This window comes from Penicillium alfredii, assembly GCF_028826965.1.
Source record: "Penicillium alfredii strain IBT 34128 chromosome Unknown utg000007l_segment0_segment0, whole genome shotgun sequence".
Taxonomy (NCBI): domain Eukaryota; kingdom Fungi; phylum Ascomycota; class Eurotiomycetes; order Eurotiales; family Aspergillaceae; genus Penicillium; species Penicillium alfredii.
In genome coordinates this window covers 1,571,236-1,598,156 of record NW_026622704.1, presented here as the reverse complement: position 1 = coordinate 1,598,156, position 26,921 = coordinate 1,571,236, and the positions used below count along the sequence as shown (strand labels likewise).

General features: G+C 48.7%; 6 protein-coding genes across 6 annotated transcripts; 3 read left to right on the top strand and 3 right to left on the bottom strand.

Moving 5' to 3' along the window:
* Nucleotides 1-3,615: 3,615 nt before the first annotated feature.
* NUU61_005253 (uncharacterized protein) lies at nucleotides 3,616-4,263 on the bottom strand (the record flags this gene model as incomplete). The annotated part of the gene is made up of 1 exon (XM_056655835.1): nucleotides 3,616-4,263. One exon carries the CDS (start codon nucleotides 4,261-4,263, stop codon nucleotides 3,616-3,618), a length of 648 nt encoding a protein of 215 aa, XP_056511448.1.
* Nucleotides 4,264-7,032: 2,769 nt separating this feature from the next.
* Nucleotides 7,033-9,194, bottom strand: NUU61_005252 (Zn(II)2Cys6 transcription factor; the record flags this gene model as incomplete). The annotated part of the gene is made up of 3 exons (XM_056655834.1): nucleotides 7,033-8,735; nucleotides 8,800-9,000; nucleotides 9,071-9,194. The coding sequence occupies 3 exons, from the start codon at nucleotides 9,192-9,194 to the stop codon at nucleotides 7,033-7,035; spliced, it is 2,028 nt and encodes a 675-aa protein (XP_056511447.1).
* Nucleotides 9,195-12,821: 3,627 nt separating this feature from the next.
* NUU61_005251 (SAM and PH domain-containing protein) lies at nucleotides 12,822-15,371 on the top strand (the record flags this gene model as incomplete). The annotated part of the gene is made up of 3 exons (XM_056655833.1): nucleotides 12,822-12,824; nucleotides 12,879-13,064; nucleotides 13,131-15,371. 3 exons carry the CDS (start codon nucleotides 12,822-12,824, stop codon nucleotides 15,369-15,371), a joined length of 2,430 nt encoding a protein of 809 aa, XP_056511446.1.
* A 1,381-nt stretch (nucleotides 15,372-16,752) lies between these two features.
* On the top strand, nucleotides 16,753-20,581 carry NUU61_005250 (NACHT and Ankyrin domain protein; the record flags this gene model as incomplete). Its single annotated transcript, XM_056655832.1, has 5 exons — nucleotides 16,753-17,272; nucleotides 17,337-17,453; nucleotides 17,575-17,617; nucleotides 17,681-18,241; nucleotides 18,307-20,581. 5 exons carry the CDS (start codon nucleotides 16,753-16,755, stop codon nucleotides 20,579-20,581), a joined length of 3,516 nt encoding a protein of 1,171 aa, XP_056511445.1.
* A 395-nt stretch (nucleotides 20,582-20,976) lies between these two features.
* On the bottom strand, nucleotides 20,977-22,068 carry NUU61_005249 (autophagy protein 5; the record flags this gene model as incomplete). The annotated part of the gene is made up of 3 exons (XM_056655831.1): nucleotides 20,977-21,380; nucleotides 21,453-21,885; nucleotides 21,949-22,068. The coding sequence occupies 3 exons, from the start codon at nucleotides 22,066-22,068 to the stop codon at nucleotides 20,977-20,979; spliced, it is 957 nt and encodes a 318-aa protein (XP_056511444.1).
* Nucleotides 22,069-23,706: 1,638 nt separating this feature from the next.
* Nucleotides 23,707-25,492, top strand: NUU61_005248 (sugar porter family MFS transporter; the record flags this gene model as incomplete). Its single annotated transcript, XM_056655830.1, has 4 exons — nucleotides 23,707-24,243; nucleotides 24,307-24,683; nucleotides 24,745-25,078; nucleotides 25,136-25,492. The coding sequence occupies 4 exons, from the start codon at nucleotides 23,707-23,709 to the stop codon at nucleotides 25,490-25,492; spliced, it is 1,605 nt and encodes a 534-aa protein (XP_056511443.1).
* Nucleotides 25,493-26,921: the final 1,429 nt, after the last annotated feature.

Sequence of the window (26,921 nt, the reverse complement as noted above, 5' to 3'; positions counted from 1 at the left end):
TAAGAATAGTTCTGTTAATGGGGGAAGAAAGGATATGTTAATTTGAACGGCGCTAGACTAGCGAAAGGAACAATGCTGAGTGGCTCCAACTTTTCAAGACCGCGAGTCGATCTAGAGCTCTGGGCCAATGAAAGGGGTTATTTTGCCTTGCATCCATATATGCAGCCCTATTTCCTAGACTAGATAATACTGTAGAGGGGCCCATGGCATTCATTCAATCTTTAGAAGCTCCTGGCGTCTGGAAAGTGGGGATGAGTCTGGTTGGGCCTAACAACCAATAAATGCGCGAGCTTGCGAGCCCTCTTTGAGATATTTTTGGTATATTATGACACCATTATCCAGGATAATGTGGATCTTTTTGCCTACACTCTGATATACCACAAAGTACGTTAAGCAGATGCTACTATTATTATCCTTGAGTTTGCCGCGAGTCTCTCCCAGATTCAGGATAGGAGCTCATATGAGAGCCAGGTCGACGTAAGTTTCAAAGGTACCTTCCTGTGCCAAAACGTGCCCAGGAGATATTTCCATGAACAGGTGAGGTTAGAATCAAGTTAAGTTCCAAAAATAACCCTACCTTGTTGAAATCATATGCGGCGGATGGGTCCCGGTAGCTGCATGTAGATCCCACCTCGAGCGGCAATGACCGGCTGGAACAGAATCATTGATTTTTGTTGGCTTCAAATATTACAGAGTCAAATATTAATAATAATAATAAATAAATAAATAACATGTAGTCAAGCGGAGGAGCAAATATCTGGGAGCGGGAATACCTTCTATCAACGGGATGACGCATGCCTGATTTCTTGCATGGCATAGGTGTTGCTAAATATGGAGTCTTCACGAGGCCAAGGTGCAGGTGGAGCTTTTGTTGACTGCCACTTTTAGCAACAGCTCTCATCCCATGAGGTTGATCCCGTGTCTCTGTTGCAGGATTGTGATAGAGTTCCTATATGTGCAGACAGCCATCAGAGAATGAGAAGGTTTACATTTAAATGGACTATTGAAGCATCACAGTGCAGGATGGAGAGTTGATTCGTGGTCACTATGGAAATAGGAACATGCCGGTAGCAGGTGATTTGGTTCTGACCTGGGAGATTCGGGCGGCCCATTGGCCAGAATCAAGGGATGAGAAGCACAGGAAGCACAGGGGCCTAAGAGTAGCTTGCCGTGCTGGGGACTTACTGGGGCTTCCCCAAAAATAGTAGCTTACTCCCTGAAGGTGCAGCATAGATGTAGGCCTGGGCAAATCAGGTCTCTGGAAGTGGTCGATGGGTCTCTTCCCCCGCTGTGATAGCCCCACTAGACCGGGCCAATCACTTCACGATTATCGCAGGTTCCTTATTCCGAGCACACGCTAGTCTTAGTGTGGTATAGCGCCGGCGCTTAAATTCAGATCGAAGGAGCGGGGGGAGGCATCAGACTATTGGGATATTGCCTATGATTGGTCCACAGTCTCGATGTGGGGCATGTTTTGTTTTTGATGTTAACAGTATCCGGCCTTACGTCTATATCACTTATTCGTGTGATGGGAGTGGGGGGGAAAACTTGGATTGGAGGCCCATAATTAGAGGAAATGCACTGCCCACTCGAACTAAAATCGAATCTTGAGACCGTCCTGGTCAGCAATGAGAACGAGTCAGGGTAAGCTGTGAGCTGTCTTCGTTATTTACTAGTGGATCCCGGCTGCCTGGAAAATGACCGTCACAGTTACCAAATCAATACCTCCGTGTGTATCTAAGTATTTCTATCAACTGTAGCATCGTGTCTAAGTATATCTTTTGCTAAATTAAAAGAAAGAAAAAATTAGGAAAATAATGTTACATTAATGCGGTGAAATAGAACCATCTGATTCTCCCTAGCTTACTAAAAAGGGTATTGCGTCTAAGGTTTATTGTTTATCTATTCCCCTGCCCAGTAAAGCAGAGTGAACCCTTCATCATGGTAAGTATCAGTACCGAGTATGCATGCCTATATATAAGACCATTACTATAAGAGATATCGCTGCCTATAGTATTCTCCGATCCTTTCGGCGGGTACTGTGTGTACCTAAATATTACCAGTAATACAAATATTACATGTCATACAACAAGTCTTGTCTCAATCAATATGTATGCGAGAATGTCGGCATGCAAGAAAACCAAAATTACTTTCTACATTCAGACCCCTCTGAACGGTCAAACTCGCAAGAGGATCCTTCGAGTCAGCGCCTGGGTTCTGGAAGGGAAGCGCGTGGCTCAATCGTGGGGGCTACTGTCCTGGACCCGAGATCTATGAGGACGGGATCAAGAGATAGGGATCCTGTGATTCGCTGCCAATAGAATCTAGCTCTCTATACTATTGGGATAAATTGAATGGCGCAAGAGGTTCGCGCTCTCTAACTCGGTTTTTCTAACGCCACTGTAGACCAGCGTCTGCTTTGGGCATTTGCGCCGCTTGTATACCCCCTTGTGTATAATAACCAGGAGGCTGAGTGATATTTCCAGAAAGCTCATAGGGCCGTTGTACGCGCATCAAGTTTCCGGTACTTTTGATCAGCGGTTTCGACAATCTACCCAAACAATAGCTTTGGGGGCTTAGTTGGGAAACCTCATTTCGGAAATATAGCGCTTAATGCCGTACTTGGTACAGTCCAAATCCAGGGTGGATAATGAGTAGCAGCTCTAGCAAAAGGTGGCGAGGATTTCTTTTTTTATATCAGAAAGAAATCCCACTTTTTTCAAGGATCTAGTTGGGTCTAGATTTCAGCCTCTCGTAAGAAATGAATGCGTATGTATTAGCTTGATCGCAACGGGGCCAAGAGTCTCTTTGCATTCAACCCTGGTGTTGGATTCTGCGTTGTCGTGGTAGTGTTTCCAACACTATCTCATGCGGCTGACACGTGGTAATCGCCCGGGGGGTAACCGCTTCCTCGGGCCTGATAGATGGCCGGGTTCTTGAAGGCGTCAAAAAATGCCGATTCCGCCCCAGATTTCCATATATAACCCCCGAAATAGATACCTGTTGTGCGAGTATACCGCCAAAATAGCCACTTACCTGGTGAATCCATAGATTGGGTGAACAATGTGAAGCGCCCTGTCCCTCGTGGGGAAATAGAATGATCGGATATTGAAGTTATTTTAGGTTGTGTCATGTTAGATACACACAGAGTAACAATCAAGGCATCAGTAATGATATTCCTTATTTGAAAAGAAACATTGCGAATCAACTAGACAGGAAACACATTGCAGCATCACATAAAACAATCCTTGAAAATCATCACTATATCCCCTTTTCTCCTTGACCAACACAAAGCAAACCAAAGATTGGACAAAATGTTGAATCAAATCAAAACTCCATTCTCCTTCCAACCCAGCCCCGTTCGCTTAACAGAAACCCCCGGCGAGGCGAACAAGTGATTAGGAAATACCCTGCAACCCGAGTTCAACCCAAAACATGACCGTAAGGCAAGATGCGAGTCGTTCTAACAAAGTCATAATAACTGAGGGAAACAAGAAATCAAGACAAGAAAAAAAGAAAAAGAAAAAGAATAGAATAGCGATGGCTCAACACAAACAAGAGAAAATCGAAGTAGAAACCCAGCAATACCGAGAAGATAGTCCTAGTAGACCAGTATTAGGTATCCCGGGTGTCACTAGTTTCACTAGTCTTTCGCCGCTTGCCCTTTCCCTTGGGGGGAGGGTCCAGAGGTGTGCGCTTATATGTCACAGTCCGAGTGACGACTTGTCGCACGCTGACAGACTTTCCGCCCGCACTTCTCGGGGTCTCAACGTATCGAACCTTCCAGTCTGAAGGGGAAAAAGGAGACCGGATAGTGCGCGCACTTTGAGGGGAATCGGACACAGGCGACCAGGCGCACGATGGGGGAATCCGCAGACGTCGGAGGGTGGTGGTGGGAAGCTTAGCAGACTGCGGGCTAGCGACAGCAGGTGATGGGGGCGGGATGGCAGCACTAGTCGTCTTAGGACCGGCAGACAGCGGCGTGCTAGTTGCACTTGAGGGTATAGAGATTGGTGAAGGTCGGCGCTTTTCAAAGGTGAACCTTCGGAATTCGGTGCTGGCGCTCGCTGGACTGAAGGCTGGCGTGAGGGCTTTGAGAAACTCCGTATAGGCAAGTGGTGGGGTGATTGGTGTCGCACTTCCTCCCTCTTCGCGCTTGATGGGCTCAGACCCAGCAGTGAGAGGGCTGTCGTGCATCTCGGAGGGGAAGGTCATTGACTTGGGTGTTTTGAGAGGATGGAGGACAGGCTTAGAGGGAGCCATGGTATGTAATAAGAAAAAAAAAAAAGTTCAGAAGGGGCGAAGGCAATGCAAATATAAATCTTCGAGTAATGAAGTGGTGGAAAAGAAAGAGTGGTAAGGGTAGGCCGAATAATAAAAGAAGCACGTAAATGCGCAAGGCAGGTGGGTTCCAGCTGCCCAAGCACGGGTGAAATAAAGAATGGTATGATTGGAGGGAAGAGGGGTTATAAGAATTTTTGGAAAAAAAAAAAAAAGAAACAAGACAGGGAAGGCACAGCCCACACAAGCCAAAGATCAGAAAGTCGAGCGGCACGGATAAGGAGAGAAGAAGGTTGGCGGAGTGAGCGACTTCGTGGACTCCAAGTTGGATCTATATGGGCGGAGCAGACACAACTGTATTGTACAGAACGAACGGTAAGATACAGTACCACCGTGCCAGACGGTATTGATACCGATTTATTTCGGGCAAGAACTAACACGAAGGCGGTTAGTACTCTTTCCTTCTGGCAACACAGTCAAGGGGGCGACTCTTACCTCGTTGACTAGCAAAAAGTAGGACCGGCTCGTCTGAGAAACCTCGATGAAAAACCTGCACACCCCCACTTTTTTGGTGGCAATGATGGCTGTGAAGGGAGTGGAAATCTGAGTTTCACCGCAAGGATCTCAGGTTTGTTGACGCTGGACGAGCAAAAGGCGTGGACTCAGTCCAGCTGATAATCGTAGGCCTTGTGTGGTCTGAGGAGAATAAGGAAAGTCTATGGGGGTTTTTTGGACGGGTTCTATCTGTGCTATAAATCTTTTTTCCACTTCCCCTTTTTCAGCCGCGTGGCTTCGGACAGGAGTAGATCGGCGATTAACAGATCTTCTAGGGCGCCATCTGAGGCAAATCCTGGCCTCCTATTCCCTACTGAGGAGACTGAGACAATGCGCCCCCGATTAGAGTGTTTCATATTCTCCCCCCTGGCCAGGGGTCCTAGTGGCTTACTCACCCATTGTGGTTCGCTCTGACTAAAGCGCGCGGTTCCCCCTTAAGAATCCAGCGGCTCGCTCTGTGTAGAATTCATATTGAAGGTAAACAGCTGGCTAGAAGCCTTCAAACAGCTCCCGCCGTCTACTTGGAGTCTCCTAGGCGCCTTAAGCCGCCGGTATCCATTATATATTGGCGCCAGAAACACACTTTGTCAAACAATGGACTGTGTCAAATGGCTGGGCATGGGCTTTACTGTTAAGAAATGCGTTTTTACTGATCAAAGCTCTCTTATTAGCTTTTCGAGGTGTTCGTCTTCCGAGGAGTGGCGTTGAACTCTGTCTTGAGGCAATATGAGAGAGGTCTACTTGGGAACTTCCTTACTACCAAAAACTCTTATTCGAGCCTGACTATTGTTGATTCGAGAGTAGGGTATTTCCAGCTCATGCTGCAGAAGAAATAAGCATGCAGGTTCCTGTTCATGCAGAAAGTGATCCATTTTGGAGACCTTGGTCCGAAGATCGATTGGCTCGAATGCTTGGATGTCTTCACGTCTGAGAAAGGTCACCAGCGGCGTCAAGCTACACCCTGCATATATTTCAGAATATAATTCTGCAGATTTCAGGGTCTTCTCTTATCAACCAGCTTTTCAAGCTCTGCCGCCCTCGCCGTTTCATATTCGGAAGCGAATCCCCAGCTCAACGACCACCGGAGGTATTCGCGCTTGGAGAGAGATTTCAACTCTCAGTCAAGCCACATTGGCTGTTATTTTAATACTAATTTTAATAGCGCGTGGGACCAAGACCATCTTTAACAAGATTTAAGCACTGTCTCACTCTCAAGGATGTTACCTGGGCAACAAGTGCTCACTCTTTCTATATTGAAAACAGACGGCGCCTATGTGTTTATTGTTACCGTCCACTGCTTCATGCCATCAAGCAATGGGACCAGAAATATTTTGCATCATTCGGGGGCATGGGTCGTTGGATTGAATCCGTGACATCTTTACCAACATGGCTTTCTGGCCGAGTAGAACAGTAGCCCACCTTAAAGTATGGAGAACAAAAATATACTTATACGACACGAATCTCATTTAAGCACCATAGAGCAGCCAACGGAAGGAATGAGGGACACTAGAAAGAAATGGGAGACCCAATGAAGACTCTGGGAGTAAGTCTAATTCCTTTACAAGTAGTTTGAGATTTCGTTCCCATGGGGGGAAACATGTGTCTTCTTGAGGAAACAAGAGCATTTCACCAAGGATCTACTTATAATGACAACCGAAGGATAGCTAGGCATTGTGAGCTCTAGTCCATTAAGCACTAGTTTGTGATTAGTATATTTAGAAATGCCTTGGCCTCTGATGTTCTACTCATACTTGTAACATCACCCAAAGGCTTTAACCAGCCTGCATTGCGTTTATTCGAGGCAGTTTTGCTTCCACTAAAATTAGTCGATTGATTGGTTGATGTTTAACTACGACACTATGTTGAACAACAACTTTAACCTTAAAGAAAGGCACATGTTCCAAGTCTCAACTCCATACATTGATCAAAACGGTATAAAGTGTGGTTGTCTGGAAATACATGCTCTGGTGAGGAGATCGCATCGCCTCCCATAATCAACGCCCTTTGGCTATCAAAAGACTACAGTTCCCTCTCGATGGCCCAAAAAAATCTCAAAAGAATGAAACCAGAGAACAGGGTTATAGAAAGACAAAGCACACCTGTGTATTGCACTAATCCACCCCCAACATAGAAAAAGAATAAACCAAACAAAAAGACACAAAATCTCAGAAAAGCAAAACTAAAACGGAACCTCAACTAGATCAGCAGATATTGCCAGCCATTTCGATGCATGATGTCCCGCCAATGCACACTTTGCTTCTTGATAGATCGCATACCAGAAGCCCCAGGGTCGACAGTCGAGGTTTCTTGCTTGACACCAGAATATTGCGGGCAGTATGACCCAGCATCACTTACAATGATAATTGGGGCATCTGGGTCGTCCGATAGTCTCCATACCTCCTGTAGAACACAGTACATTCGACCAAAGCCGCCGAAGTCACCGATTTCCCCAAGCGCAGCGGCTCTCTCGGCCAAGACGCCGCGGAATGCACTTGTCGGCGTCGCGAATGATCCGGTCATTAATAGAGGCCACACAAGTGACCTGTCAAAGCCGTACGGTCCGGCTGGGATGTATTTAAGAGCGTCTGTGAAGGCAGAGACAAGGTTGACGACGCTGGGCTGGGTATTGTCGAATCCCGGAACGAGGCTGCACAGGTAGATGCGGGCTGCAATGCGGAACAGCGAGCTCATTGTCCTCGTCAGCACATCTGGCTGAATAGCGCCAGTAGACGAATAGGGGTGCTCGAGGGTCGGATCGGCTGGCTCGGTGTATTCAAGCTGGGCACCTAATGCGGAGACATGATGGCAAACGGACAGTTCATCGACGCGTCCCTCTGTCTTCAGGGAGTCTAGACACGCAATTTCGGAGATGAGATACAATATTCGATCGTCGCATCCCATCAATTCTCGCAGGCCAGATGAGGTACCAGTCAGGTGCTTGGAGCGATAGGTGTGTGCGAATTGCGGTGTTCTTCCCAACATTGTCGAGCCCAGGATATCGATCCAGGAAGTAAGAGACATGTTGAAAGGAGTCGCTGCTCCAGGATCCGTGGGTCGGGTTTCTGAGATGGGCAGCTCGAGTCTATCAACCAGGTTTGACACGGCTTGGAAATGAGCGTTCCAAGGAATATCTGGCAGACAATCATCGGGCGCACCAACTTGGCAATGAAAGAAGATCATTGCCAAGGTCGCATCGAGAACCTGTTCATGTTCAGTGTCGCGATTCAGAGCCTGACACAGCTGTGAAATTGCCTCATAACGATGTCTCATAATGTCGTGGTCGATCTGATCGGCACTCAGGCCCATGCTGGATTTGAGATGAATCGAAGAAACACTCAAGCAGCAATGAAGGTAGGACTTGTTTGTCTCGAGAGAGTTCAGAATCGCTTTTGCGCGTGCAGGGCCGCGTTGATGGATCTCAAGGATGGGGAAAATCAAGCGCAGAACATTTTCCACAAAGTGATCCAAGAGTGGTCGGTCATGTTCATCGACGGGCACAGTTGATGTAGGCAGATAGGATAGTGAGGGCCCAATGGTTTGCGGGATGATCGAGTGATCTTCGCTGTAGTATGGGTCGGTTCGGTTGAAGCATTCTTCCTGCAGCCACTCGTCTCCGTGGAATTCTGGGAGAGTATGATGAAGTTGTGGCGGCCCCATCGCGCTGAATGTAGAAACCGACGAGTCTTGTCGCAAAGGAACATCGTTGACAAATGTCTGTCTCTCGGTTCGGACATCGACTTCATAGGGGGCATATTGTGGCGGGTAAGCACTGGGGTGGAAACCCGTGGCTTGCGCATGGCTTGCGAATGGATCGTATGTCTCGACGAAGCCCGGTCGGTTGAAATCATATTCTCCAGTGAGCGGGGGCGATTCACCAGAGAGCCCATGTTCGATATGGCCTGTATGCAAATGCTGCGTCAGAGGGAAGATCCGACTATTTTCTTGAAATTCCTCAAAACATACCATTAAAGGAACCGCGTCGCTCTATCATCTTGGTCTGCTTGATCTTGTTCTTGATCCGCTCCTTTTGCATCCCCCGTTGCTCCGCACTCCCCCACCACGCTGGTCGCTTGTATTCGCATTTGACGCATAGGTTGGTACAGGCTTTGCAGGACGGGTGACCTTCGTCGCATTTCTTTCTTCGCAAGCGGCATGTGAAGCAGCCTAGATAAAGCAAATTAGCACCGAGGCTGAAGTGGACAACCCCTAAGTGTTAAACCATCCCGGGACTGACCTGAGCGAGAGCGCTTGTGCGATTTGTTTGTGGATCTGGTAGGGGCTCTGGATTTTGTTCGGGCGGCATTCGGCGTGCCAGTCGTCTTTGCCGCCGGCATAGTAATAGACTTGGTAGTCGACATGTTCGGACCTCTGGTCTCGAAAACAAATTGCAGTAAGGATAGTAGAGTGTCGAGAAGAGAATTGATCCAGCCAACAGACTGCAACCGACAGCAAATTGAATATGGAAAAAGGCCGCCAGCGGAGGTCGGGGTCCCTGTCAGTGTAACAGGGAGAACCAGAAAGAAAAGAGAAGAGATCTTGCTCTTCAATCTATCTATCTCCCAGAGACAGGATAGAGTCCGCGACCAGGTGCTGGAGAAAACGACAGAATGATCTGAGGCGGAATGTTTCATCGTGGGAGCTCCGGAGAAGGATGACTTTAAAGACTAATTTGCGATCTAACCTGCATTTTGCGATGCTTCTATTTTTCGAACGCGGTTGGCGAGTATTGGACGATCGAGCCCAAGGGAGCATGCGAACATCGGGTGGGGATCTGCGGCCGGGACAAATGACACCAAACTTGGACTAAATTTGGGATCATTTCTTGCAGGGGGGAATTTTCCGTTGGTCCATAGGTGCTTGTGGAGACGATCGTCCGTGTGTTAGGCTCGTTCGGAGGATGAGCAGGGAACGGGTGAGATGTGTGATGGCACCAAGGGATCCATCAGTTACCACCTGCATGCAAGATACGGCACCTCAGGGCTTGATAGGCTATTAGGCCCTGTTGCCATCTCTCTAGTTGGATTCTATCACACTGTCTGTGCACATTGCACCACCGAGTCCCTTTCCCAGCCCCCCTTTAATGCAATCTATAGTATTTCTCATCGATACAGAATCCTTCTCTCACCGATAGTCCTCGCCATAAAACCGGAATTTGAAACATTAAACACTCAGAGAATGTTATTCAGGAAAAGAATGATCGTAGACAGCTCTCTTCACCAGGCGAATAACTTGGCCTCGGGCGAGTCATTTGGTCACAATTGGTGATGATGAGTACATAAAGGTGGAGTAATATCGTGACCGGGCGGCAGCTGTTGCATGCCAAGCTTCCATCTCTGACCGCTGATTTGTTCCCCTTTAGCGTCTCGGGCTGTGGGCCGACCCCATCGGTTGCAGGATGGAGAGCCGACAGCCAACCGTGGGATGATCCTGGTCCGTGTAGAAGCGGGGGGAATCTTCATATTACATCCCAAAGAGAATATAATTAGCAACAATTAGCCGCCATTCCAAAGGAGTTAGCTTACCTAGCTTGACGTGTTTATTCCAATTTCGATCTTAATTTAGATTAATTTGGTCATTCTAGGCAGAATTTACTAAGAATAGCCCTATCTAAATCCCTCACCTAAACAATAAACAAACTAATTTATCACAAATTTTGAGCTGGTTTTGGAAGTTAAGCGCCCATTTTGAACTAAATTCGACATAATTAGTATCACGCTTTCTGTCCTTGTCCATATACCTGGGCAGCGAAATTGTGATGTTTCATCTATTGCCGAGTCCTCCGAGGTGAGAAACGTGACCTATTAACTAGCAAGGATATTCTTTCCTTCCAACAATTCAATAATATAGTACATGGAGTTTTACATCCAAGGTTGGTATACTTTGGGGTTGTCTTTGAGACAAATTTGGACTCTCGAAGAGCTTGGCTAGCTGCCTTGGATGAATTGACAATCCTCCATATCACAGGGTATATATAATGATTGATCCCCCCGAAGCCTTTCTAGGTGACACAATGCTCAATGTTGTCCCAACATAATTGATATCATCGGAGATTTAGACTTCTCGGGTATAAAATTTCATCATTACCGTCTGCCCACAGCTTTGTATCTAAATAGCTCTCTTATCATCCTGATCAGTTCGACATTGAAGTAAATCGATCCAATCTTTATCATTACATAAAGTTGATTGAGATATTTGTTTCTTTCTTCTCGATGCAGGCAGATATGGTACATCTTCGGTGTCACTTTGGATGAAACTTTTGGTCGGGTATGGAGTGTGACCCGGTTCGTTGGGAATGCGTCAGGTACGGAGTTGATTTTTGAATTCAGACCCAATGTGCCACCCTTTCCATGAACAAATTTGAAATTTAACCAACTTTGCCATGAAATGTGTTCCAAGCAGAAGGATCTTCGTTGTACAAGCCCGATCTTCAATAGCTCATATGAATATAGATATTTGTATACCGCGCATTTCTTGTCTGGGCTTCTACCCTGTCTTGAATATGGTCATTCAGTCTACTATGAAATTTTCCTATATCAATGGTTTGCTCTTCTTCTTCATTTTTTTTCACTAGAGTTGAATGCGAAGAGTCACCGAATCTTCAACCATGCCGAAGGATGCATTTTATCTCGACCGAGTCTATACAGAATGCAGAGCTACAATAGATGCTTATGTTGTGTTCCCCCTTGCCGGAAGTTTTCCTGAACCACAAACTATACCACAGCCGAGTGAACCACTCAGTTGCCTTGAGAGATGGTAATTCATCCTCGGTTTAAAAGAAGCTATATATACTTGTTCTACCTGCTCCACAAGAACAAGATCCACCCCAATAATGGCTTCAATAAATTTATTAACTAAATTAAACCCAAAAGCTTCGCTGCATAAGTGTGAGTAGACCGTAGCGATCAGTCAACTTTGGAATAGTGTGCAGGTGACACGACCACGACAGACCACAGCTTAGGAAACTACATATTTTGAAGACCAATGAGAAGCATGTTTTAGCTAAGGCTTAGATTATGTGCATAATTTCTATAAAAACACCAGGCTCTCACGTTTCGTTAATGCAAGCGCTCAAGGAAAGGAGGGGGAAACAACTCAGCGAAATTAACCCTAAATTATCTATTTCAGGAAACAGTTGACCGACTCGCGCCCAGATAAAATGTTGGGTAATTACAATTTGCTGCTATAATTATCAAAAATTACGTCTTTTCTCTGGGAGGATTAGGGACAGATTACCCGTGTGTGTGATCAACCCCGGACAGCTGCCTTAGCGCCAATGTGACAAGTACCTCGGAACCATTGGACGTTGCTTCTTCAACCGCCCACTCAGGGCGACAGGCTTAAGCACTACTGGTCGGTCAATCAGTGCCGAGCTGCCATCACTGCAGTAGCGTACTTTGACCAGCCTCTCGTGGCCTCTGCCCACCCCCCTTCGTGCATGATTATCCCTTGAGGGTTAATTTTGGCACAGTCCCAATTGCTCGCTTTGTGGCCCAATCACAAATTGGCGTCACTGAAAGGCGTTAAGGAGTTATGTGAAACCACCAATTATCGACTCTATCTACGGCTGGGGTAACTTGACTCGACCCTTCTCCCCTCGCAACCCCAGTCGTCTCATGCAACTGCACTAAGTACCAAATTCGTCACATCACTCCAACGGGTCGAAAACCCCGCTGGAGTTATTTTTGTATCTGTTTTTTTTTTCTTTCTTTTATTTATACTGGCGCTTTGCTGACCGACCATTTTGATGTGCGGAGAGGAGGTATACATATACTCGTCAATCACCCCATTAACGCCTTTCCTTTCACTCCATTAATTCTCTCTCCACATTATTGTCTCCTATCGCTGTGCGACGAGATCAACACTACATGTCATCCTCCACTATCCTGTCCTGGCTGTAACTTTAGGCGCCCTACCCAGGATCTCGCATACCATATCTCTCCCCCAACCCGGCGCCTAATACGTTCCTCCACGGCCAACTCTCCAAAATGGTATGGCACTATATCTTTGCGACATCTCATCCCCATTACTGACTGAATATGCAGACTACTCAAGAGGATTTGCAGTCCACACTGCGCTATCTTCAAGGCAAAGACAATGTGCTCTATGGGGCACCCCGCACCACTCGAGCTCGGCCTCTGTCGGATGCCACAGAAATCCTGGACACAGACTTTGACTCCGACTCACAAGAGGATAACCCCGACGACTCTCCTCGAAGAAGTGTTCGATCTGTAAGCAATAACACTATTTTCTATCTGATCATATAGGGAGAGAAGTGCTAATATGGCCCGTCGCAGCTTGGAACATCCAGTGTTACCACTGCCTCCACGCCAGACGACATCAAAACACCAGACTCTACTGGACTCACGGGATTCCACTTCCACATTGAGGATAATGAGAACCCGGTTGCAGGCCCAATGGGCCCACACCTCTTCCGCTATTCGAACCGCTCGATGGATCTGAAATCCTCGGTCGAGGTCGATCTGGTTTTGCAAGACGCCCCCCTCAGCGCCACCACTCCTTTCCACAAGCACGCATCCAAGCTGGGACCGGAAAGAAGAGATACTCCCGTTCCTGCCGATGAGACTCCTCAGGAGACACGGCCTCAGCGCGAGCTTGCAAACCTTACCGACACTATCTCGGAATCGAACGAGACTGATATTGCAAACTGGACACCGCAAGATGTCGTCATGTGGATGCAAAGGTTGAATTTTGAGGAGAGTGTCATCGAGAAGTTCTTCATCAATGATATTTCCGGGGCCATCCTTTTGGAACTCCAATCGGAGGATTTGAAAGAGCTTGACATTCCGTCTTTCGGGAAGCGTCATCAAGTGATGAACTCGATTCGGCAGCTTCGCAATAGTGTCACGATTCATCCCGCTGATGTCCAGCCGTCGTCCCAAGAAGACCCTGTGTCACGGGAAGCCACACCTCAGACTACTATGGCCGATGTCGGCAGTAGTTGTGGAAGCCCGGTAACCGATGAAGAGAAGTCCGACCGCAAGAAGAAAGAGCACAGTCCTCGTCATCAGCACCGACGTCGTCAGAAGCAAGTGGTTGTGCCCGAGGACTCCGTCTCCATTGTCGGCATTGAACAGGTCTTGCCACGACTCCACAGATGTTCCAAAGGAGAGGACTGTCGCAAGTGGCAGAAGCAGCAAGCAAAGCTTGCCCGTCTTGCCAAGGACCTCCCCATTGAGTCCCTCAGCGGCTCGGTGATTGTGACTGGTGACCCAGGGAACGCAACCACTGCACCAAACCTGAACAAGAGCCCAAAGTCCGATGTGACACCCTCTCTGGTTGCATCGTCCGATGCCCTGGGTCCGAATCAGACTACGGATGTTCATTTATCGAAGGAAAGACTTCATGGTGTTCAGCCTCGTGATCCTCAGGAGAATGTCCGCAACTTCCTGAACTTTCAGCGTCTGAGCCGACTGCAACCAGCAAACGACCCGGCCACTCCTCCAACGGAAACCTTCCCCTCTCCGGAAGCAGACTCTCCAGGAAGTTTAGCTGAGAATCTGCGCAGCCTTCCAAAGCTCCGCATTCCCAGTGCTCATGCTTCTTCCTTGCGAACCTCACATCTCTCACCCAGCCTCTCCGGCCAACGTACCGTGACGCCGTCGATTACCCAAAGAAAATCTTCTCTCCAGCACACTATCCCCGAAAATTCCCAAGAGCCATACGTCTCTGTCTTCTCTCCATCGGACTTCTACCGTCAAGATCCGCACTATGGACAGTCAACGCCTATGTCAGAAATGGATGTTCCTGTGACAGCCATTCCTGTTGGCCCAATTGAGCGGCTCTTTTCTCAATCGGTGCCACCGGACATGCGATTCGGGAACGAGGGATACCATATGGCTGACCCGATCCCTCGCCCTATGTCTACAAAGGCGGAAAACCACCGGAGAAACAACAGCTCGCAAAACATTCCTACTCTGACTCGTCTGGATGAGGGCCAGGTTCTGCGACCGATTGATACGCCTGAAGATCTGGACCGCACCCCTCGAGCTGGCCGCTGCCGCGTGAACCCATTTAACACCTCGGGAAGCCCTGTGAACGATGTCATCCACAGTGGCTGGATGAAGAAGCGCAAGACTACTCGACTTCTGCGCCATGAGTGGGAAGACCATCACTTTGCGCTGCGTGGCACCCAGCTAGCCATGTATGCGGATGAGGAAACTGCCCACCGCGACTCTAAAGCTCTTGAGCATATCGATGTTGATGACTATGCTGTCGCCTGCTCATCGCTCGCCTCCAGCTCGAAGCTGACAGCAGCCTTCAAGAAGACCGTTCTGAAGCGCAAGGATGACACTCGTGGTGATACTGCGTTTGCATTCTCCTTGATTCCTTCGCCGAGCCACGGCACTGCTGTCGACCGCAAGACCTTTTTCACCAACAATGGCAAGTCGCATCACTTCGCTGTCAAGACTCGAGATGAGCGCATTGACTGGATGCGCGAGTTGATGCTGGCCAAAGCCCTCCGGAGAGGTCGCGAAAGCGGTGCTTCCGTCAATGTCAACGGCAATGCCATCTAGGGTTTTTCTTCGCATTCATTTCACTTGGTATTTGCCTTATACCCCAACATTGTGCACACCTCTGTGACACAACCTTTTTTTACATGTTCTTTGTCTTTGATTTTCTTCTGCTCAGCATTTTTCAAGTTCCATCATGCGCTACGAGCCCACGAATCTCTTTAATAGTTACCGGGGAGTCCTTTGTTTTCTTACACCGTCTCTTTTGCATCACTTCTCATACTTCTTCATTTGGATATGCTCCAGAGCAGACAGACGCGGCTTAGATGCATGTATTTCGCGGGCAAAAGACTCACGCCGGACCCGTTAGAGTTGATCCTCGCGGTTCAACAACTTATCTACTCCTATTATACCCCAGAGACACATTTGAAATCAAAACTCGAGCTGGATCTCACAAAAATTCCAAGTCGCGCATTCTCCATAATTACTAGATCTCGGCCATTCACACCTAGAATTAAATTGGCCGGGCAAATCAGCCTCGGATCTGCATCCCGGGGGCTATGTGTGATCACAATCCATTACCGCTATGATCAGTCAGGCCATTAGTTCGCAGCCACCAGATAGTCATTAGACTAGAACCAAGCGCGTCTACTGGATACGGTGTGTTTCAGCTGCCACGAGCCAGGTCATACGAAGAGGGGTGTCGGCCAGGGAGATAGCAGGGATGTGTTCGAGTATGGGGTCTGATTATTGGCTAGTGGTGGGACCGGTGGCCCAACGTCGGCGCGTATAGGCTCGTTGGCACTGGCGCGGTGATGGGATAATGTGCGTCGCGCAGCAGCATGGCGTTGATCAGATGCATAAACCTCCCCACCCAATGAAGCGCTACTGCTCAGTGTTGGATTTTGAACAGCAAAACACGCGCCCGAATAGGCATTCTTTACTACCATCCCCCATTCGGAGTGCTTCAGAAATTGGTGATTAATTTCCTCATCAAGGGGATAGCATTTTAAACAGTCCGAAGGGACGGGCATTCTGGGGTAATGTGGATAAGGGGGGGGCACTCGTTAGCCGCTCCGGAACCCACCGTAGGTGCCCAGAGACGAGAGGATCACTGGGGACCCAGCGGGGCTTTAGGGAAGGGATCTGCTATTTCCACGTAAATCGTATCTCCGCTAGACGCGAGAGGGGTGAAGCCTGCCCCCCTATGTCAAGATTGGAGGATGGAATGGACTTGGGATTTATTTGTGTAAGCACACCCTAGTGCCCAGGTTAAGTTTCATTCCAGGCTTTTTTTTTAAAAAAATTCTTTCGTTTGTTCTTTCTAATCTTTGTTTCCATCATCATTTTCTTCTGCCTTTCTGGCGGCGACCATTCCTCTTCTCCCCTCCCTGCCTATCGTATCGATATTTATGGCTACGAAAATTCCCTGTTGTTTTGTACCATGGTAGACATTGCAACGGTTCGCACAAGCCTCAGCCAGGTCGCCCAATCCACGCGGGTGGCTATGCGTTGCTTGAACGGTGGCAGGGACTCACATGACGCTTCTCTGAGGGCCCTATCCCTCCTTGTCGACATATTAGACCTCCTATATCGCATCAAAGATGAGATCAGCTGGACAGAAGAGCAATGGTTCGTCGCCGCCGGGCGCCTCAGGGCCCTGAGCGAGCTACTCGGATGGTTCGGATTGAGCATGAAGTCTATCGAGCTCTATTTTCAGCCGGGGGGCGTCGGCGTGTTTTACTTCAGGAAGCATCTGTTGGAAAAGACCTATGTCCCGCGGCTAGAGCAGTACAAGATCATGTTCCTGCTTGCCATGCAACCAGATTCAGAGTATGAACGATCTAGCCGAGTCCCCGGTGTTATCTTCCAGTCTGTTCGAGCTAATGTGTTTTCTAGAGAGCGATCTTTGTTGGATAAAGAGGTCAGGAATAAGCTTAAAAGCTATCGTGATGTGGAAGCAGGTATGTCAAAGTCCCTTCGGTGCATGTTTTGGGCATCGTGTTCTAACTGATATCGCCTATGCAGCCAGCTTGAAACTTGATTTACAATTCGAGGAAGATGCCCTGGGCCTGACAAGCAGACTCTCCATGGACCACTTTATCACACTGGCGGATCTTTGTCACAGACGTCAAAAGGGAACGTGTGAGTGGATTTTTAAGAACATACACTTCAAGCAGTGGTTGCTGGGATTAACCAGAACCCTCTACTGTATTGGACCTGGTATGCTCTCACCCTCGTCGCATATTGCATTACTCAATATCAGATTCTAATCTTTTCTCAGCGGGTGCGGGCAAAACCTTTCTCTCGTAAGTTCAAGAGCAGAAAAAAAAAAGTTTATCTACTTGATTCACATCTAACCTCACAACTAGATCCTCAGTCATCGACTCTCTGCAAAGGACCTTCCCCTCTTTCGATGTAGCGACTGTGTTTATCTTCTGTCAAGAAGAAAACGGAAAAGAGCGAACCTCAATGGATCTCCTAAAAAGCATTCTGGCACAGCTTGTATATTGCAAGCGCAGTTTGTCTTACGCCACTTCGTCACTCTACTACTCCGAGTCCCTGGCGAAGGGAAGCGCATCCCCGAAGGCTTATCAAAATGCAATCCGAGCAGAGGTCAACCGCTTCTCGAAGGTTTTCTTTGTGGTCGACGGACTCGATATGTTTCCCGACAAAGAACGCATTCTGTCTCGACTTCACAAGCTCCCCGATCAAGCTCAGCTTCTGGTGACACTACGGGAAATGAGCGACGTCAAAGCAGTTGATAACTCTGGATACGTGAGTGTGTTTGCTCCACCCGAGGATATTGGGCTCTACACACTCGCTCGCACCCGTGCCGACCATGGGATGCGATGCATTTTGGGAGATACGTCTCCGGACCTAAAACTCGAAGATGCGATCTTGCACTCGGTGGTAGCAAGGTCTCATGGGTTGTTAGTACTGTCAAAATATTTTCGTGGTGATATGTCAGACAAAAGCTAACATATCTCTCGTTTAGGTTTCTCCTTGCAAAACTTCATTTGGATCTTTTATCGCAATATATGGACCGCAGTCTTCTTGAGAGAGCTCTTATGCATCTTCCAGAAAGTCTCGGAGAGGCATATGGAGAGGCAATGAAGCAGGTCGTGAGCCAGAGCTCATGTGCAACACGTTACGTTTATTGGACTCTTTACGCTTTGAGACCTCTTTCTGTCTCGGAGCTGAGGAGTGCCGTCAAAGACAACGAGAAAACGGATAACCCTGAATCCGTGCCTTTCGAACACTCATTACAAGTTCAAAGTGCAGGACTTTTGACAATCGATGCCGTATCAGGCACGGTTTGCTTTGTCCACAGGACCGCCAAGGAGTATTTGAACGGATCTGCCGCCAGAGTCTTTTTCCCCGGTGCGCAGAAAGACATAGCCGAGGTCTGTCTTAGCGTGATCACCCCGGACGAGGTAATTGATGAGTGCTACTTGACCGAACCTGGCACGTCTCGCGCCTCAAAGAAAGGATTCCTAGATTATGCAGCCACTTACTGGGGATTTCATGCACGGGAAATTCCAGAGGATGAACAAACCATCCAGGTCTTGATCAAAACGTTCCTCAACAAGCTTCTATGGAGGCGACCGCCTCTTGACTTTGCTATAGGCAAGGAAAACGGGATTCCCTCACAGCTTGGGATAGGTAAGTACCCTACGGACTGGAGTGGACTACATGTTCTCGGTTTCTTTGGGATATCTGTAAAAGCCAAAAGGCTTCTCGAGCAAGGAGAAAACATCAATGCCCAGGAAAACTCAATGAGTATGACTCCATTACACTGTGCTGCGAGTCAAGGAAACGATGAAATGGTCGAGTTTCTCCTTGAGAACGGCGCCAATGGCAATGCGGTGACTGCGGATGGACAAACAGCCTTACACCTCGCCACACAGAACGGCCATCGAAAATGCATGAAAGTACTTTGTTCTCGGCGCGTCGATACGCAGATTGTTGACGAGAACGGCGCAACCAGTCTTCTTGCCGCCGTGGGTACCGCGACTGATGAATCTACGGTTCCGCTTCTGGTCAGGAATAAAGCGGACGTGAACTTCCAAAATCTCAAAACCGGAAACACTGCCCTCCATCTGGCGGTCGAATGGAGACGGCCCCGAATCATTCTCTTCCTCCTCGAAAAACGCGCCGCGATTGATATCACCAACAATGAGGGGCTTACTCCGCTCCAACTGGCGGCGACACTTGACTACTGCGAGGCGATCACACTGCTCTTGCAACAGTGTGCTCATGTCGAGGCTCGCTCGCTTGCGGGGCCAACTGCATTGCAATACGCCGCTTGGAGAGGCCATTGGGTCGCATTTGATCTGCTCTTGATCGGCGGGGCAGACATCAATGCGTGGAACAAGCGAGGAGAAACTTTACTCCATGAACAAGCTCGATATGTCTCGAATATATCCATTGCATCCAAGCTTCTGGAGCAGGGGGCGAACATCGAGGCACGAACATCTCAGGGCTATACCCCTCTTCAATGTGCCGCCATGACCGGAAACAAGACTATGTTCCAGCTTCTCCTTGCCAAAGGCGCCAAGGTGGATATCGAGACGGCCAAGGGCGAAACCCTTCTTCACATTACCCCGCCCGCCAATGAAGACTGTCTCGAGATCCTCACAACCGTCCTCAAAGCGGGCATCTCCGTCACCGCTACCTCCAGCCAAGGCTGGACTGCTCTTCATCAAACAGTTTATACAGGCACGGGAGCCCTTAACTTGGCATCCGACAAGACAGCCGAATACATCAGTCTCCTGCTGGACCACGGCGCTTCCGTCAATGAAGTCTCTGGATCCTCTCAGGTCGAAACACCTCTCCATCTTGCAGCGATGGCACCTCTCTCACGTGCATCGCTTGTAGGCTTTCTTATAGAGCAGGGATCCAATATCAACGCCGTCACTGGCGAAGGGAAAACCGCCCTTCACCTTGCCGCTGAACGTGGGCGCGAGCCCATCCTTCGTCTTTTGCTGGACGCCGGCGCTGATCTGACGCTGAAGATCCCCACCCACCAGTCAGTCGTGGTCACAGAGGGAGAAAATAAAGAAACCCCAATCACTGCAATTGACCTCGCCAAGAAGAATCCCTTTGGAGTCCTGTTGTTCGACGACGAGGGGAAATTGCGCCCAAAGCCTCAGAGAAGCAGGCCCAACAGTGCGTCCACGATCATTGAGGACATGGACTCCGAGGTCTATGACTCGGAGACTGGTGAATCTACTTTGGTTGGAAGTGAACACCCTTACGTTGTCGTATGAGGTTAATTGCTGGCTACTCCTCCACTGTGGGCAACCTTCATTTCTTTGTCTTTACAGTTACTTTTCTTTTCGCACGATGATACCCGACCCTAAGAGCTTGAGTACTCTGGGGGGTAATTTTTTATTTTATTGTTAATTAGTTGAAAAGCGACTGTGCTTCCTTTGTCATTTGACTAGTTATTTGAGCGTGACGTCCCATTCTTGCTGGCGAGTTCTATACTACAACCTTGCAACAACGATTGCCCATGCAAATATTCACCACTCTCTAACGAAAAGCCAGAGTATGGAAAGCATTTGATTATCTAGCGCAGTATTCCTTCGTTAGGGGGGGGGGGGACGAACCCCTCGTAGAGAGCATAACTACGCTGTATGTCACTTTCATGGAGGCAATCAACTCACCCCATCATCCGAATGACTAGATACGCCCACCCATCCCCATAGGCAGAGCTCCTCACCACCTCTTCGATCGGGGCAGACATAGGGAGCACCGCTCCATGAAGCACCGGCTTTGCCAGGATAGGAGTTCGTCGACTGGGGAAAAGATTGGGGAGCAATGTGTGTAGGACAGTGCCAACCGTCTGGGGTTGCATACCAGGACTGGATCGAGAGCTCAATAATTGACTTGACTGGATACTAGCAGTCGGGATCGATGGAGGCAGTGGCGACTGTATCATTTTCAGGGAAGGAGACTCAGCATCTGGTGGAAGAGGTAAGAAAATCCGAATGGGGATGTTGCGGAAGGGCTGTGATGGCGGGGGCAACAGGATGTTGGAAATGCGTTGGAACGCGGGGAGGTCCACTGGAGTCATGGGTATCAGTTCATGCAATATTTATCTTTATTTTCGGTAAAGATTGGGAGAGGGAAACTGACCTCCCTCAACAGCCTTCCACAGACCAAAAGTGTCTTCTTTGGATAGACTCATGATTCCTTTGGCTGTGCCGTTTCGAAGAAAATCCGCCTCTTTGACGCTATTTATGAAGGCATCGTTCATGACCATGCCATCGGCATCGAGTCGCACAAGATCTTCATCAGGCCAGTCGCTGAAATGCACAGTCAGACGCCACGGTAGTGCCGATTCAGCCTCTGGGGAATCGTCGCCTCTTGTGCTGGTCTTCGAAGCCGGGTCTGCGCCCGCATAGAGGTCAAACAAAAGGCCGATAGGATAATGCCATTTCAATGGCACACCCTCAAAGGCAAACCAGCCATCATGGGGTTGAGAGTTGGGCTCGATGAGCGAGCTTGAGAAGAAAGCTCGAAGTTTTGGCAGTAATGACGGGAGATATGAGACACGTGGGGACGCGATCTGGGGAACGTTAGACGAAAGTCATGAATTCCAGGCCATGTGGCAGGAGAATGCTCAGCATACAAGATATGGATCGGTCTGGTCGTATGTCCGACTCTCAGATGGAGCAAGGACAATTTGCAGGGGTATCCGCCCGTCCCAGATGCTTTTCTGAATGGAGAGGAGAGATGTTTGGGTCTCCATTTTGAAGCGATGAATGGCCGACGCGTTCAGGTCTTGTCGCGTACTTCCTGGTATATCGTTAGAAAGGTTTTCTAAATTTCACATAATGGATATGAATGCAACGGTCAGATGGGTCCTTACTAGTTCCAAGCTGTTTGCTGGCGAGGATGAGAGGTGCATGTCATCAGTCGATAAGACTCGATAGGGAATGCCCCGCTGCCGACGCGATCATGATCGACGCGACCGAGTATTCTCTGAAGGTAGGTGGATGGAGCAAACAACCATTCCTAAGATTTTGTGCCAGTGAAAGTCGCCATAAGATCCAACAACAAGTGCCTGGCCGTTTCTTGAAGGCAAAGCAGGCACGTGATGGTGCCTGAGGCTACCATGGCTCAAAGTGATGCCTTAATTTCCCCCCGATTTTAACCAAGACCATGCAACTCGAAATGGAATTTAAATGTCGAATGCCACATACCAAGGTCCTAGACCATCGTAAACCTTTGGAATTCGTCACTTTTGACTAGAGCCATAAAACAAACCTGGCGCCAGACGGCTATCCCTAGCCAAACATATCTGTAACTGTGCCCGAACCTTTGCTCTCTGACGAGTTCTAAAGATCAAGCCAAAGCCTTCAAGTCTTGATGCAATTCTGGGTTCGATTTAATATTCTCTGAGTGATATCACCATGGCCTTGAGGGGGCTTATGGTTTATATATCGAAGTATGACGCAGCAAACATGAATCATTCATCTATTGCATCCACCAATAATAAAACATCGCTAAGCATGATCCCGAGATCCCGAGAATGAAGGTAAAGCCAAGCTTTTGAGATTCTCTGAATATTCAGAATTATTCAACCGACGAACCGAGATATAGTAGGTGCCACGTGACTTGGGGCTTTTAGCCCTTCATCCGCTCGGCAAAGGGCTCCACTGTGGTTAAGGGTTCTTCCCGTGCTGGATTCTTTTTTCCTCAGCGAAGAGACCCGGGGTATTCGATTAGGAAGCGGCACTTTACTGTGCCATTGTCTGCACAGTTTATGTGCATTACATTACCTTCCGCGAGAGCCGGGGGGGGGGGGGGGGAGGGCAAACGATCAGCTCTACATGCGTGGGTAACCATAGGGCCCATCGGAAAATTCCTCATCAAGACCTAGCAGAGAAACGAAGGCATTTATGACAATTCTGTCGAGATTGTACATGAGAGAAACACCACACGAGATAGCCAAAAGATCAAAGCTCTTAGACTGAAGAATTGTTTTCCCATCAATTCTACCCAGGGAGACCCATCGTCAGATATATAGTAATTCCTAGAGCAAAGGCGGCTGAATGTTTCCGGGGAAAACGCTACCCCGGCCCAAGTGTTCCACCCCACGAACGTCTGTAAAGCCATGTCTGCCTCACATTCAAACCCCATATTGCCCCAGTGTGTATGGGGTTACGACTTAAGCTGTGGAGAGGGCTCACGCGGAGGGAAATCCCCACTGGCATCCATTGAAATGCGAGTTATTACTTAGGGCCCCAGTCCCATTTCTATCAGTCCCATTCCTCGCCCCAACCGATTTTTTCTCTTTCTCTCTTCACTTCGTTTCTACTACCTCCCTCCCTCTTTCTGCTCCCCCTGTTGGCTGTTGGACCCCAAACAGCAAAGAAAAACAGCCATGGGTATCCTAACGCTGGTCGAGGACCGCCCAACCCCCAAGGCCGTCTACAATTGGCGCGTGTACCTGCTCGCCGGCATCGCATCATGCGGTTCCAACATGATCGGCTATACTAGTGCCTTTATTGGCACTACCATCACCCTCCCGTCCTTCATGGCAGAATTCGGTCTTGACAAGATGACCGACCCGGAGGTAAGGTTGATCAGTGAGAATATCGTGTCGCTATTTATTGCCGGAGCCTTTTTCGGTGCCTTGTTCACTTATGCTCTGGGCCATTTCTGGGGCCGCAAATGGAGTTTGGTCGTGGCCGCTGCTATTTTCACTCTGGGATCGGGCCTGCAAGTAGGTGCCAACCACTCCCGCGGACTAGGCATTTTGTACGCCGGTCGTGTGTTGTCTGGACTGGGCACGGGTGTGGCCTCGAATATCATCCCCATTTATCTTTCTGAGCTGGCGCCTCCGGCTATTCGAGGACGGCTGGTAGGTCTTTATGAGCTGGGCTGGCAGATTGGTGGTTTACTCGGTTTCTGGATCAACGTGAGTCTAATTTACTACACTTCCACTGCATCTATAGGCAACTAACATTCTTTGGAAATTTAGTTCGGCGTTGAGCAACACATGGGTTCCACTCACCAGCAGTGGGTCATTCCATTTGCAATCCAGATCGTTCCATCGGGCCTGCTTTTCATTGGAGCCATGTGGATGAAGGAATCTCCTCGCTGGCTCTTCTTGAACGGGCACCGAAAGAAGGCAATGGAGAACCTGTGCTGGATTCGTCAGCTGGAAGCATCTGATATATACATCACCGAGGAGGTGACGGCCATTGACCAGGCCCTCGAATACCAGAGGTCGACCATCGGCATTGGATTCTGGAAACCCTTTAAGGCACTCGGCACCCGCAAGAATATCATGTGGCGTCTCTTTTTGGGATGCATGCTGTTCTTCTGGCAGAACGGATCGGGCATCAACGCCATCAAGTGAGTTTGCGCTGTCAACTTACTGTCTTTAGCACTACAAAAACTGACTGGTTCGTTTCAGCTACTACTCGCCTACTATCTTCAAGTCGATTGGGGTCGCCGACGGCACAGTGAACCTGACGACCGGTATTTTTGGTGTCGTCAAGGCCTTCATGACCTTTGTGTGGTTGCTGTTCCTGGTCGACCAACTGGGACGACGGAACCTGCTTCTTGGTGGTGCAGTCACTGGATCCATCTGTATGTGGATTATTGGCGCATACATCTGTGCTGTCAGGCCCGATGAGCATCCCTCCAAGACCTTGAACAGTGGAGGAATTGCTGCTATCTTCTTCTTTTACCTGTGGACTGCCGTCTACACGCCCACTTGGAACGGTACCCCGTGGGTTATCAACTCGGTGAGTTCTTCCTCCCCCATTGTCTCAGAAAGAAACAAAACTAATAATCCTCGACAGGAATTCTTCGACCCCAACTTCCGTTCCCTGGCGCAAGCCGCCACTACTGCCAGCAACTGGCTTTTCAACTTCCTCATCTCCCGATTCACGGAGCAGATGTTCGCAACCATGAACTACGGCGTGTACTTCTTCTTCGCCGCCCTGTCCTTCCTGGCCTTTTTCTTTGCCTTCTTTCTCATCCCCGAGACCAGCGGTATCCCGCTGGAGAAGGTTGACCGGCTGTTCGAGTGCAAGCCTGTGTGGCGGGCGAACAAGATCCTCAAGGAACAGCTGAAGGGCGAGGAGGAGCAGTTCCGGTTTGATGTGAAGGATGGTACTATCCATCAGGAGAATGGCGAGGAGCTTGAGCAAAGATGAGTGACCCGACAGAAGCTTGGGTGTTATAGAAAGCCTAGACCCTAGGCTTTGTGTTATATAGACTTGGATATATCTACATCGGTACATAGGATTTTTGATGATTGCCACAGTTGTGGAATGCAACTTCATTATGACAGCGATTGCAATGTCATGATTGTCAGTAGCAGTAATGATGCAATTTGTTATTGCATATTGTTCTTGGTCGTACCTCGACGACTTGTAGTTCTTCTCCAAATCGACGTTCACGTCATGAGAAAATCAGAAAATCAGCCAAGATGATCCCTCGGTTGCCTGAAAATACACATAATCCATTGCGCAAATCACAAACCATCTCACCTACTGTAAGAAGCAGCCTACAGCAGCCTCCCCAGCCATGTTGTAAGTATCGACTCAAACAATTCAGAGATCCTATCCAAAAAGGGTAAAAAGAACAATACCTCCATTGGAACCACCAAGCTGACGTGTCAATTACCTGACAGCTTCACAAAAAGATCAGGATGCCTCCCGAGCACCGGCAAGTCTTCCGCGATAATCCTGCAGGAAGCAGCGTACCTGCATCAGGCTGCGGCCGGTGCCTGCAGAGCCCACACCCACAACGATATCGAAAAAAAGGTAAAGACAAATGAGAAGAATTACGAGGCTCCGGAAAGGAAAAGAATGGGGAAAGATAGACAATTCGAAAGAGTCGTCAGCAAGAACTGGGCTCAGCACGGTTGCTGGCGCAAGCCATCCATATCCTATCCCTTGTTCCGCGTAACCCCGTCGAAGCCGGGCTGAGAAGTGCGCAACGCCCTTGAAACAGAAGTAAAAAAGAAAAAGAAAAGAGCAAGAGTCTTATTGCGATCCTCATAGTTGATTTTCCTTTTGATGGTAGACGGGTCTGGTTCATTCCAGGGCCGTCGCAAGGTCTCGCAAGGACTGACTCATTTAGAGTATACCGCCGTTCTGTGAAGAACTGGTTCTTCGGAGGGCTTGCTATTTCTAGGAGTGATCGGAGTCGGCAGATTCGGGGAGTATAGATGCCGATAAAAAAAAAACAGCCAAAATATTGAAAAGGAAAAAGGGACCGTTATCCATACCATGGCGTATATGCATGGCAAAATTCCCCTAGCGGTTTCAGCTGTGCTTGCTCTCCCTTCTTCCACTTAGTTTCATCCTTGTCCTCGTCGCAGGCTAGGTTGCGATGGCAACAATATGCAGAGGCAGCATCTATACCCAAGGTTGGATGCATTAAAAGGAAAAAAAAAGGGCCGGGTTGGTTTGTGTTTCAGACTGAGGCGTCCTGCATGACTGACAATTTGGGAGCAAACGTCCCTCCCTCAAAGGGATGATCAATGGGATCAGCCGTGGGCGATCCCTGCCGGTTTGGGGTCGCGCTTGACCTCGGATCGTGTGGCTAGTTCTTCTCTAGGGTTTGTGATAGGTAGAG